Source organism: Arachis duranensis, chromosome 6 (assembly GCF_000817695.3).
Source record: "Arachis duranensis cultivar V14167 chromosome 6, aradu.V14167.gnm2.J7QH, whole genome shotgun sequence".
Lineage (NCBI taxonomy): Eukaryota > Viridiplantae > Streptophyta > Magnoliopsida > Fabales > Fabaceae > Arachis > Arachis duranensis.
The window spans coordinates 15144997-15158818 of NC_029777.3; the positions used below are offsets into that span (position 1 = coordinate 15144997).

Genomic DNA, 13822 nt, shown 5'->3' on the forward strand with positions numbered 1-13822 from the left:
CAATTTGTCGCCGAAGCATATGGCCGTACTTACAGTGATCCACGTAGGTTAAGGGTGCTACACCAACAGAACGGGGCTTACAACCTTGTGATCCACCATTTTTTACTAGTTGCGTTAACAAGTATTATTGCTTTCATAGGAACAAAAAAGAGTTGCTTTCATAGTTTGTTTTCATTTTAATAATATTGGTAATTAAATTAAAAAATAATATTAAATAATTAAATTATATTTAATTTATTATATTTTATAATAATTAATTAAATTTATTTATATAAAAAAATCATTTTAATTTTTTACATATTATAAAATAATTTGTACCATCAATTTTTCTAAAGAAATGTCCAATTTTAAAATAGGCAACAGCATAGACAATTAAAAAAAGACTCGATTGAACACATATGACAATTTCACAATGTTTGTCATTAACTATAAAGTTTAATTATGTTTTTCTTTGTATTAAGTAATTTTACAAATTAGTGTAATTTCAAATTATATATTGTGTATTATTGTTACATATGAATTTTTTTAATATTAATATCTTTTAAGAGTAAATTATTTTTAAATTTAGGGACCATAATAAGAACTAAAATTAATTCCTCCTAGTGGAGAAGAGAGATATGCTTTGCGTAAGACCCCAGATTTTGAAAATTAAATAATAAATTATTTATAATTTATTTTATTTATTCGAAAGCATATTTTCAAAAAAATTTGTATTAATTGAGTACTTTTTTAATATTAGAAAGAGATGTTGATATCCCTTTACTAGAAAGGGATCCAGGAAAGCGACGTCCAATTTGGCAGTATAATGTCAATGAACGTGATAAGATTCGTAGAGCATACATAATAGCTGGGCCATACCAACTGTTACGGTGGGTAACCGGAGATTGATGGGCTAGATGACGTTGGTTGGCCCAAATGTGTGAAGGAGGAGGATTCCGAATGAACGTGCAACTCGGGAGACTCCGTCCGACTTGTTTGTATGAGGAGATGGGGGTGGTACCTGCAAAGACACTCTGATGCCTAAGTTAGCAAGGGTGTGAGCAGGTCTAGAGAGTATTGGGCTTAGAGATACCTGAGGGGTGTCAGTGTATTTATAGTGGTGAGCCAATAACCACCGTTGGAGTAGTGCCATATCTTTAGGGTGTTAACCGTCCCATTATCTTAGGGAGGTTAAGATATGACTTGATGAAGTGGTTAGAGAGATTTTAGGGGCAGTTACTCATTTGAATGTGTGTTTATCTGCCAGCTAATCTCGTGCCCGACTTCTTTAGGACAAATCGTAGTCAACACCGACTTCTTAGCACGAAGGTCGGTGCTCAGCAAGGCTCAATCCTCTGGACTAAGCCTTTCTTTTGGACCTGGGCCCTTATTATTGGGTCAGGGTATGAACAGTGCCCCTACTCGAGCCCAATATCTTTTTAAGGCTTGGGTTCGAGTATTTAACTCGGGTTCGTAGCCAACTTTCTTGGAGGAGGCACGGGTTTTTAAACCGACGTGATTTTCGCGACCTTTTGTTTCTGACAGTTACGTCTATTCAAGCGTCGTGTCCGTTAGGGATGCACTTAGGGATTGATGGCTTTGGTAACGGTGCACTCTCATTAATGACTGCCCCGTTTTTACCATTATGCCCCTCAGCATGTTTATAAATATTTTTCTTCTCTTTCATTTTTCCGTTTCTGCAATCTTTCAAATTTCTTCTTTCTTCGTTCGTGCTGCATTCTTGCGTTTGGAGACTTCTGCTTCTTCCAACCTTCACTTTTGGGTAAAGGTTAGCTTTTCTTCTTTCATGACATGCTTTGTGCTTGCATGCTTTTATTTTGTAGGTAGATAGGTTGGTTTGTAGATTTTGGCTCCATATCTCATCCCTTTAGAGACCGTGTTTTTCATTTTTCTTTTCTTTTTCTTTTGTAGGTTTTTGTCATCCTTTATAAGAAAAAAGAAATGACTTTCGTAGATGTTCTTTCTCAATGGGTTGATGTCACGGTCCTAGGGGAGGAACCCTTGGTCGACGCTGAGTTTATTACTCATCTTCGTACTCACTACCGGATTTGTACTTCGGAGGAGGACGAGCCAAAGTATGAGTTGGTAATCCCGGGTCCGGAAGACCGGGTTTGTTTTGGGAGGGCCAATGAGGCGGCCCCTCATTTTTTCTTTATGTATGAATGTATGATCACCCGTTTGGGTGTTTTTCTTCCTTTTTCGGACTTTGAGATGTCTGTTTTGCACCACTGTCGAGTTGCCCCTACCCAACTTCACCCCAATTCTTGGGGTTTTCTGAAAATTTATCAATTTATTAGTCACGCTTTGGACTTTCCGACCTCTTTGAGGATTTTCTTCTTTCTTTTTCATATGACTAAGCCCTTTAGTGGCCTAAATAACAAGCAGCAATGGGTGTCTTTCCGAGCCATACAAGGTCGGAGAATTTTCACCCTTTTTGACGAATCCTTCCACGACTTCAAAAATTATTTTTTCAAAGTGCAAGCCGTAGAGGGTCACCACCCCTTTTTCCTGGATGAGAATTCTTCCCCTCGCTTTCCCCTCTATTGGTTGGAGGCCTCGCCTTGTGAGAAGTACGATCTAGATGACCTGGACGAGGTAGAGGCGGCCATTGTGGGGTTTTTTCGAGAAGTGTGGGGGAGGGCCCCATACTTGGACACTAGGAAATTCCTCCAAGGATCGCCGACCTTTGTTCGGTCGCAACTAGGTAGTATATGCATTTCTTATTTCCGACTTGTATCTACCGACTTGAGGTTTGTCGACTTGTAATTTTTGCTAATTGTTTCTTTTGCAGACATGGCATGGAAGAATGCTCAGGAATCTTACCAGAGAGTTCAGGAGGCTAAAGCAAAGTCCCGGGCCAGGGCTGGTGGTGCCAGGGCGATCATCTCTCCTCCTCCTCCTCCTCCTCAAAATGTGGGGACTCCCTCTCAGCCCATTGTGATTTCTTCTTCAGCCTTATCGCGGCCACTCCTCTCTGCCCGACTTCTTTCTGAGCCAGAGAAGAAGAAGCGCAAGACTTTAGAGTCTGGCTCTTCTTTCGATGGTGGGGTTAAGGCAGATGCTCTTGCATTCGTCCGAAAGAACATCTATCCTCATATAAGTATGGATGATGTTTCTGTTCGAAACCATCTCACCACTCTAGCTGAAGAGAGTTTTAGGGCGGCGGGTGTTTGTGGCAAGCTTTTGGATATTTTTTAGAAGACTCTTCTCAGCTCTTTGGGGGTAACCTCGAAGGTTGAGGAGCTGGAGGGGAGGCTTCTTTCTTACCAGGAGCATGAGAGGGAGTTGAAGGAGGAGGTCGCCACGCTGAGGGCGGAGAGAGATAGCCTTCGGGAGAAGGAGAGCAAGTTGCGGGCCCAATGCAATATGGAGGCGAGTTTGAGGAAGACAGCACAGGAGAGTTATCAGAGTTTATTTCAAGATCTTGTGTCTGTGAAGAAGGATTTGCTGAATTCTCAAAATGCGTATGCCGAGTTGGAGGACTCTATCGCTGATGGTGCCGAGGAGTCTTGGAGGATTTTCCTGGAGCAAGTCAGAGTTATTGCTCCCGACTTGGATCTTTCTCCTTTACATCCTGACAAAGTTGTTATTGATGGTGTTATTGTGGATCCTCCTGCCCCCGTAATCGTTTCCGAGTCAGAATTGAAGACTCGGTGGCAGAGGATTATTGAGTCCCCTTCTCATTCCAAGGACGCTCCGAGTTCTTCAGTTGTTCCTCCGACTTCCTCTTCGTCTCCTGTGGATGCCTCTCTTCCTGGTCCTGGTGGCGCTCCTCCTGATTCTGGTAATGGTGATCCGTCTACTCCTCTGCAGAAATAACTTTTTAGGGCTATATGGGGGCTCGGCCTGTGAGTCCCCCCTTTTTTAAACTCTTTATATGTTGTTTGGTGGTGTTTGGACAATTTCTTTTAGCCTTTTAAGGCCGTAAACAAAATATTTTAGAAAGTGCCCTTTTTAAATAAGGGTTTTTAAATTAACAAAATAAATACCCTTTTTTGGATAAGGGTTTAAGTTACCTCATGCGTGTATGCTTTTCTGATTTTGATTTTTTAAAGTCCCCTTGATCTTTTCCGAAAACCTTTCCTATTGGCTCGTCTGTTTTTCCGAGCCTTTCTGTTTAAGGACTTTTAGACAGCCTTTAAACTTTTTCCTAGGTTTTTCAATCTCTTTTTTGTTATTCCTTACGCCCAACCATGTTTTATTGAGTTTTTATGACTTAGGTTATTTTTGCGATGCGTTTTTCTTCTGCTCGGTTCTTCACTCCGACTTTTGAGTCGAAGTGTTTTCGAGCTTTTCTACTCGGAGTTTTGTTTCGACTTACGAGTCGAGTTATTTCCGAGTTGTTTACGATCGGCTTATATAACCTCTTTACACCGACTTGTACCTCGTCGTTTTATCCTGACGACCATCTAGGTCGGTTCATGGGATTTTCACGTTTTGTCGAGCTTAAGTCGGCGCGTTTCGTAGAAAGACTTAGAAAATAGAAGGGAACTTATAAGAGATATTGTAGATGAAAAAAAAAGATCTTTATTAATTGGGGAGGTACCTTCTTGCTACTAAGGGTTTTTAATAGCCTACTTTCCCTTAGCATCTACTATGATGTCTCGTTAAAAACCCTTCTCCAGAAAAAACCCTTTAATTTTTGGGAAAAAATCATGAAGTTGGGTAAAGAGTACATCAGGGAGTAGAGTTCGCTTTTAACTGTAGTACCTTTTCATATTACAAGCATGCCACGACCTTGGGAACTCAGTGCCGTTCAGGTCGGTTACTTTATAATAACCTTTTCCTAAAACTTCATTGACTTTGTATGGTCCCTTCCAATTTGTGGCGAGCTTTCCTTCTCCTGATTTGTTGACTCCAATGTCGTTTCTGATTAAGACCAAGTCATCCGGGGCAAATGTTCTTCGAATGACTTTTTTGTTGTACCTTGTAGTCATCCTTTGTTTCAATGCTGCTTCTCTTATCTGGTGGAGTCACGTAGAAATTTGCATGCATCTGACATGGTTGACACTTTTTCACAAATTCTGTGGCATCTTTCTACAAGGTCGGCCAGTAGAATCCAGCTCGGATTACTTTTCTGGCTAATGACCTTGCTCCGAGATGGTTTCCGCAGATCCCACTATGTACTTCCTCCAATACCTCGGGGGTTCTTGAGGTCGGTACACACTTTAACAATGGTGTCGATATCCCCCTTTTGTAGAGGATATTTCTCACCAAGGTGTAGTGTTGTGCTTCCCTTCGGATCTTTTTAGCTTCTTTCTCCTCTTTAGGGAGGATGTCGAATTTCATGTATTCGACTAAGGGGTTCATCCATCCGAGGTTTAAACCGACTACCTCAAGTACTTCTTGTTTGTCTTCTATTTTTGCTACTGAGGGTTCCTGAAGGGTTTCTTGAATCAGGCTTCTGTTGTTCCCTCCTGATTTGGTACTTGCTAACTTGGACAGGGCGTCTGCTCTGCTGTTTAAATCCCGAGTTATGTGTTTAACCTCGGTTTCTGCAAAATGCCCAAGGTGCTCCAGAGTTTTGTCCAAGTACCTCTTCATGTTTAGGTCCTTTGCCTGATACTCTCCACTTATCTGGGAGGTCACCACCTGTGAGTCGCTGTATATCATCACCTTTGTAGCACCGACTTCTTCTGCTAATTTCAATCTGGCAATTAAGGCTTCATATTCTGCCTGATTATTTGAAGCTGGAAATTCAAATTTTAGGGAAACCTCTATCTGGGTTCCTCTTTCGTCTACCAATATTTTGCCTGCGCCGCTTCCTGTTTTATTGGAGGATCCGTCTACATAGAGTTCCCATGTAGTCAGTTTTTCCTCCTGATCCCCTGCGTATTCTGCAACGAAGTCGGCGAGGCACTGGGCTTTAATTGCTGTCCGGGTTTTATACCTTAAGTCAAACTCGGAGAGCTCTATTGCCCATTGAACCATTCTCCCTGCAACATCCGTCTTTTGGAGGATTTGCTTCATGGGTTGGTTCGTACGGACTCTTATTGTGTGAGCCTGAAAGTAAGGTCGTAGCCTTCGTGAGGCTATTACTAAGGAGTATGCAAACTTCTCTAGTTTGTGGTACCTTAGCTCAGGGCCCTGTAGGACTTTACCGATGAAATAAACTGGATGTTGTCCGACCTCGTCTTCTTTTATTAGGGCTGATGAAACAGCTTTGTCCGCTACGGATAAGTACAGGACGAGGTCTTTTCCAGATACTGGTCGAGTCAGAATAGGAGGTTGGCTTAAAAACTTTTTGAACTCTTGGAACGCCTCCTCGCATTCCGGAGTCCATTCAAACTGGCATCCCTTTCTCAATAAAGAGAACAGAGGAAGGGATTTTAGTGCCGATCCTGCCAAAAATTTGGAGAGGGCTGCAAGTCGGCCATTGAGCTGCTGGACTTCTCTCACACAAGTCAGACTTTTCATTTCTAGGATGGCTCTACACTTATCGGGATTGGCTTCGATCCCTCTTTGTGTTAGCATAAACCCTAGAAACTTCCCTGCCTCCACCGCGAAGGCGCACTTTGCGGGATTTAGTCTCATCCCGTGCAACCTTATGGTGTCAAAGACTTGTGAGAGGTCTGATAGGAGGTCGACTTCCTTCTTGGTTTTTACCAGCATGTCGTCGACGTATACTTCCATTAGGGTCCCCAGGTAAGGGAAAACACTTTATTCATCAACCTTTGATATGTGGCTCCTGCATTCTTCAATCCGAATGGCATGACCACGTAGCAGAAATTAGCTCTGGGTGTGATGAATGATGTTTTCTCCTGGTCTGGCTCATACATCGGGATTTGATTATATCCCGAGTAGGCATCCATAAATGATAAGTACTGGTACCCCGAGCTGGAGTCTACTAGGGTATCAATACTTGGTAGGGGATAAGGGTCCTTGGGACATGCCTTATTTAAGTCGGTATAGTCGACACACATTCTCCATTTGCCATTCTGTTTTTTGACTAGCACTACGTTGGCTAGCCATGTTGGGTACTTGACTTCTCTGATGAAGCCAGCTTCCTGGAGCGCCTGCACTTGCTCTTCTACTATTAGGGCTCGTTCTGGGCCGAGCTTGCGTCTTCTTTGTTGTACAGGTTGGGATCCTGGATAAATTTCTTTGTTGTACAGGTCGGGATCCTGGATAAACCGAGAGCTTGTGGGACATGAGCTCCGGGTTTATCCCAGGCATGTCAGAGGCCTTCCAGGCGAAGAGGTCGGAATTATCTCTTAGGAGCTTGGTCAATTCTTGTTTTAGGGTTTCCCCTAGGTTGGCTCCTATATGAGTATTTTTCCCTTCCTCTTTACCGACCTGTATCTCCTCGGTTTTTCCTCCCGGTTGTGGTCGCAGCTCTTCTCTGGCCCTTGTGCCACCGAGCTCTATTGTGTGAACTTCTCTGCCCCTTCCTTTCAGATTTAGGCTTTCATTGTAGCATTTCCTCACCAATTTTTGGTCTCCCCTTACCGTCGCTATTCCCGTTGAGGTCGGGAATTTCATGCAGAGGTGGGGAGTGGATATCACTGCTCCGAGCCGATTAAGGGTAGCTCTGCCGATTAAAGCATTATATGCTGACCCCACAGTAGCTCTGCCGATTAAAGCGTTATATGCTGACCCCACATCAATGACTATGAAGTCTATACTCAGAGTCTTTGATTTTTCCCCTTTTCCAAAAGTGGTGTGAAGGGGCAAAAATCCTAGTGGTTTTATTGGCGTGTCCCCTAATCCGTATAGGGTGTCGGGGTAGGCTCTTAATTCTTTCTCATCTAACCCTAGCTTGTCAAAGGCGGGCTTAAAAAGAATGTCCGTCGAGCTTCCTTGGTCCACTAGGGTTCTGTGTAGATGGGCATTTGCTAGAATCATGGTTATTACTACTGGATCATCGTGTCCAGGGATTATTCCTTGCCCATCTTCTTTTGTGAATGAAATGGTAGGGAGGTCGGGTGACTCTTCCCCGACCTGGTAGACTCTTTTGAGATGTCTTTTGCGAGAGAATTTGGTAAGTCCCCCTCCCGCGAACCCTCTTGAGATCATATGCATATGTCTCTCTGGTGTCTGCGGTGATGGGTCTTTTCTATCCATATCGTCTCGCTTTCTCTTTCCATGGCCGTCCGATCTTTCTATGAGATATCTATCAAGCCGACCTTCTCTAGCCAGCTTTTCTATCATATTTTTAAGATCGTAACAGTCGTTTGTGGAGTGACCATATATTTTATGGTACTCGCAGTAATCGCTGCGGCTTCCCCCTTTTTTATTTTTAATGGGTTTAGGGGGTGGCAATCTCTCAGTGTTACAAATCTCTCTGTATACATCCACTATAGAAACTTTCAGAGGAGTATAAGAGTGGTATTTTCTTGGTCTTTCGAGACCGAGTTCTTCCTTTTTCTTGGTTTCCCTTTCCCTCTCTTTTGTTGAGGGAGGGGGCCCAGGTCGCCAACTCAGGTCTCTTAATTTGGCGTTTTCCTCCATATTGATGTACTTTTCAGCTCTTTCCTGTACATCACTTAGAGAAACAGGGTGTCTTTTAGATATGGACTGCGAGAAGGGACCTTCTCTGAGTCCATTGACTAATCCCATTATGACTGCCTCTGTGGGCAGGTCTTGAATCTCCAAACATGCTTTGTTGAACCTTTCCATATAGGCTCGTAAAGATTCTCCGACCTCCTATTTTATTCCCAGGAGGCTCGGTGCATGTTTCACTTTGTCCTTCTGGATTGAGAACCTCATCAAAAACTTCCTTGAGAGGTCTTCAAAACTAGTAACCGACCTCGGAGGGAGGCTATCGAACCACTTCATCGCTGCTTTCGATAGAGTGGTCGGGAAGGCTTTGCATCGCGTAGCGTCGGAAGCATCGGCTAGGTACATCCGACTTTTGAAGTTGCTCAGGTGATGCTTTGGATCCGTGGTTCCGTCGTAGAGGTCCATATCAGGGCTTTTGAAGTTCCTCGGAACTTTTGCTCTCATTATGTCCTCACTGAAAGGATCCTCCCCCCCTAAGGACGGCTCTTCTTGTTCGTCACGGGAGTTGCGACTTTTGAGGGAGGATTCCAACTTTAAGAGTTTTCTTTCTAACTCTTTTCATCGTTCCATCTCCTCTTTTAGGCTTTTTTCAGTTTCCTTTTGCCGCTCCCGCTCTTGTTCTAACTGTTCCAGGCGGCTGTGGACTAATTCCATGAGTTCAGTTACATGGGATGGTCCTTCTTTTTCTGATTCGCGCCCTTCTGAGGAGTTTACCTTCGGGTTCTTTATTCCGGAGGTGCCTTCTCTGTGCTGATTGTCAATTTCTTGGTGGAGGGTGAGGTCCACATCGTTATTGCCTGTGTCCAGATTCTCTTGCTCAGAGTCTGTTTCCACATGACCTTCTTCGTGGGATCTGTCCGCCATCGTTGAATGATCTCTCAGGTCCCCGACAACGGCGCCAATGTTACGGTGGGTAACCAGAGATTGATGGGTTAGATGACGTTGGTTGGCCCAAATGTGTGAAGGAGGAGGATTCCGAATGAACGTGAAACTCGGGAGACTTCGTCCGACTTGTTTGTATGAGGAGATGGGGGTGGTACCTGCAAAGACACTCCGATGCCTAAGTTAGCAAGGGTGTGAGCAGGTCTAGAGAGTATTGGGCTTAGAGATACCTGAGGGGTGTCAGTGTATTTATAGTGGTGAGCCAATAACCACCGTTGGAGTAGTGCCATATCTTTAGGGTGTTAACCGTCCCATTATCTTATGGAGGTTAAGATATGGCTTGATGAAGCGGTTAGAGAGATTTTAGGGGCGGTTACTCATTTGAATGAGTGTTTATCTGCCAGCTAATCTCGTGCCCGACTTCTTTAGGACAAATCGTAGTCAACACCGACTTCTTAGCACGAAGGTCGGTGCTCAGCAAGGCTCAATCCTCTGGACTAAGCCTTTCTTTTGGACCTGGGCCCTTATTATTGGGTCAGGGTATGAACACCAACCAACAAATATTAGCTATCCAGCTTCTAGTAATAACGATCACCGTCAATATTTTCAATTTTCTTGGTTTAAGAAATTTCCAAGTTAGTTAGAATATTCACCAGAAAAAGATGCTACTTATTGTTTGCCTTGCTACTTGTTTAGTAAACATTATGGTGCTCGCAATGATGGAAAAAATGCATTTTTAGAGTTAGGATTTAGTAATTGGAAGAAAGTAAACAATGGAGTGAATTGTGCATTTGTATGTCACAAGGGTTCTATTCCTAATTCTCCCTATAATTTATGTGTGAAATCTTGTGATGATTTAATGGCTCATTCTAAGCATATAGACAAAGTTCTTGATAGGCATAGTAATGAAACTATTGCAAATAACTGCTTAAGGTTGAAGGCATCCATTGATGCTATTCTATGGCTTGCATTTCAAGCATGTGCATTTAGAGGCGACGATGAAAGTCCTGGATCTTTGAATAGGAAAAATTTTATTGAGTTAATTAAGCTTTTAGCTTCATGCAATTAGAATGTTAATAATGTTGTCCTTGAAAATGCTCCTAGAAATGCTCAATATCTATCTCCCGGTGTTCAAAAAGATATATTGCATATCTTTACTAAAAAAGTGCGTGCAACAATTCGAGAAGAAATTGGTGATTCTAAATTTTGTATAATTATTGATGAAGCAATAGATGAGTCAAAGCGAGAACAAATGTCTGTGATTTTCAGATTTTTAGACAAGCACAGTTGTGTTCAAGAAAGATTTTTTTGATCTTATACATGTTTCTGATACGTGTTCTTTGACATTGAAAACAGAAATTTCATCAGTTCTTTCTCGTCATAATCTTGATGTTCAAAATCTTAGGAGACAAGGGTATGATGGAGCTAGTAATAGCGTGGTGAATGGAATAGATTGCAAGCTCTATTTTTGAAAGATTGCCTTTTTGCTTATTACGTTCACTGTCTTACTCATCGATTACAATTAGCACTTGTTTCTGCAGCCAAAGAAGTTTGCTATATTCATAAATTCTTTTCAAAACTTACACTAATTGTGAATGTTGTGACTGTTTCTCCTAAACATCATGATCAGTTAAGGGTTGCTCAAGCAAATAATGTTGCAAACTTAATTGCCGATGATCAACTTGTGACAGGTAGTGGACTTAATCAAATTGGTACTTTACAAAGAATTGGAGATACTAGATGGGGGTCTCATTTGAATTCTGTACGTAGCTTGCTATGCATGTTTGATGCTACTTATGAAGTTCTTGAAAAAAGCACTGAAGAAGGTAATTTCTCCAATCATGGTGATGCTAGTGCTGCTTATGATGCTATCACATCCTTTGAATTTGTCTTTGTTTTGCATTTGATGAGAAATATTTTGGAAGTTAGTTATGATCTTTGTCAAGCTTTACAACGAAAAAAATCAAGACATATTGAATGCTTTAACTCTGGTTTCTACTACCAAGACTTTAATCCAATGAATGAGAGAATCAAGTTGGGAGGCTTTCATAAAAGAAGTTATATTTTTTGTGAGAAACATGAAGTTGAAGTTCCTGATATGAATGCATTGCATATTCCTAGAAGAGGCCGAACTCGCAAAATTGTTGACCAAATTTCAGTGGAGCATCATTACTGTGTTAATTTATTTTTTGCTGTAATTGATATACATTTGCAAGAGCTTAATAGAAGATTCAATGATAATATGGTGGAATTGCTTACTTTAAGTTCAACTTTAGATCCCAGAGATAATTATAAGTTCTTCAGTGTCAACAAAGTATGTGAATTAGTAGAATGATTTTATCCAGGTGACTTCAGTGACCAAGAGAAATTTCACATTAGAATGCAAGCTCAACATTATAAACTTGATGTTCCTAATCATATTTTGTTAACTAACTTGTGCACAATTTTGGAGTTATGTCAAAGATTAACAAAGACGGCAAATTCTTTAACATATCCTTTGATTGATCGTTTGATTCGCTTGGTATTAACTCTCCCTGTTTCAACTGCTACAACTGAGAGATCTTTTTCAGCTATGAATATTGTGAAGAATAGACTCAGAAATAAAATGAAAGATGAATTTCTTGCTAATTGTCTTTTGATTTACATTGAGAAGAAGATTGCTGAAAGATTTGACACCGATTCTATTATCGATGAATTTTATGATATGAAGAATCGACGTGTACCACTTCGTTAGTAAAAAGTATGCATATTTTGTTTGTACTTTAAATATATATATTCTCTATCGGTATATTTTTGTAATGCATCTTACATTATAATTTATTTGCATATTTCTTTAATATTATATATGTTATTGGCCTCCCACGATAAAATTTCTGGATCCGTCCCTGCCGGTAGCACTATTACTGTTCTGGTTCTGGTCTATTCTTCTATTTAATTCTGTTCCATTTACACACTTCAATTTGTCACTGCCATGCTTGTGAACGATTTGATTTAGTATATTCCTTGTCTTAAATTTCGAGAGTTGTGTTTGCTCTTGATTTCTATTCAATTCGAATCATTTGTCCTAGTGCAACCATCGTCGCTGCCTTAGGAAATTGACACTGCTGCTATTGGTTATGTTGGAATGCCACCGCTGCTGCAAATTTAGAACCAAAGAGGGTTTGTCATGTTTAATTTCTGAGTTCGACTAGCTGAGGTAGGGGATTTGTTTTAAAAATAAATGTTTTAAGTTATGAATGCCTATAAAATTAAATGAGTAACTGCAAATGATTTATGGTTGCTTTGTGTGAATAATTGTTGGAATTGAGTTGAATCATGACTGTAGTTGGTGATTGGTTTAATGATTTAATGTAGTGATTATTGACGATGTTGTGTATTTTGAAGTTATACTTGTTGCTAGTGCTTGTTGATGATGATTTTGTGTATGAAATGTTGCTATGGCTGCTGAAAATTGATTTGATGAATAAGAACTTGAGATATGTTGTTATAGATGAGATGCTGAAGAATGGATGCACCTATGATATGAAGTTGCGATATATTGAATTAAGAGTTCTTGGACAACTTTGGTTAGTCAAAAGAAAGTTAGAAATGTGGATTTAGATGAATCCTAGGCTTGAATATAGGATTTAGTGTGTGAGTTTGTTGGAAACACTTTGTGCAAAATTTCTGCAGAAATCTGCATAGTTGGCAGCAGAACGAATGACTTTTTGTTAGCAGTCCATACCTAATTTTTAGATGAAATTATTTTTCTGTAAAACTTTATTGTGTCTTGAATATTCTATAAAAATTTCAGAGAATTTGGCCAAGTGGTTTGGAAGATATGATTTTTTGAAGTTTAGTGATTGCTGCAGATTTTTCTGGTTTTCTGGTTCTGCAGTACCAACTTTGAGACACTATAACTTTTAATTTAAACAGAATTTTGAGTTGATTTCAAAAGGATTTTAAAGATCTATCAGTCTATTTTAAGTGAGTACAAGTTTCATGTTCATATCTATTTTTTATACTTAGATAAGTCTCTTGAAAGGTCGGTTGTTTGCTGGAAAATCTGAACTGGTTTATGAAAATAGGGCTCCACTTCCAATTGATAATTAATTAATCAAATGAAGTGATATGAACCTGAAACTTGTGGATTCTGAAACTTAGGGATGTTGACTGTAATCTCACCAAAATTTAGAAGCAACAGATTAGAATTGAAATTATTATGGAATTTATTAAAAATATGACTGCTGTCTATTTTCTGAATTTTTGTAAATGCAACAGCAGAATTTTAAAGCTTGTATAAAATTTAATTCTAATCCAAATTCAGTAAAACCTAACTTAAATTAAAGATTAAGATCTCTAAAATTACCTTACCAACATGATTTTAGATTAGACAAACTTAGAAAACGAAAAGAAATGTAAGTTGCCCCTAAGAAATGTTAAAGTTAAAGACAATAAT

The 13822-nt window shown here is 40.4% G+C and overlaps 1 protein-coding gene across 1 annotated transcript; it reads left to right on the plus strand.

The window, feature by feature from the left end:
- Window positions 1-10243: 10243 nt before the first annotated feature.
- LOC107493071 (uncharacterized) lies at window positions 10244-12984 on the plus strand. The gene is made up of 5 exons (XM_016114148.1): window positions 10244-10388; window positions 10741-10812; window positions 10926-11698; window positions 11837-12103; window positions 12769-12984. The coding sequence occupies exons 1-5, from the start codon at window positions 10244-10246 to the stop codon at window positions 12982-12984; spliced, it is 1473 nt and encodes a 490-aa protein (XP_015969634.1).
- The last annotated feature ends 838 nt before the right edge of the window (window positions 12985-13822 follow it).

Bases quoted from the DNA above. Each gene is read 5' to 3' on its own strand.
- LOC107493071 (XM_016114148.1), top strand. From the start codon at position 10,244: ATGGCTCATTCTAAGCATATAGACAAAGTTCTTGATAGGCATAGTAAT. The intron at 10,813-10,925 runs GTAATAGCGTGG...TTGTTTCTGCAG, and splicing joins ACAAGGGTATGATGGAGCTA to CCAAAGAAGTTTGCTATATT. The intron at 11,699-11,836 runs GTATGTGAATTA...ACAATTTTGGAG, and splicing joins AGTTCTTCAGTGTCAACAAA to TTATGTCAAAGATTAACAAA.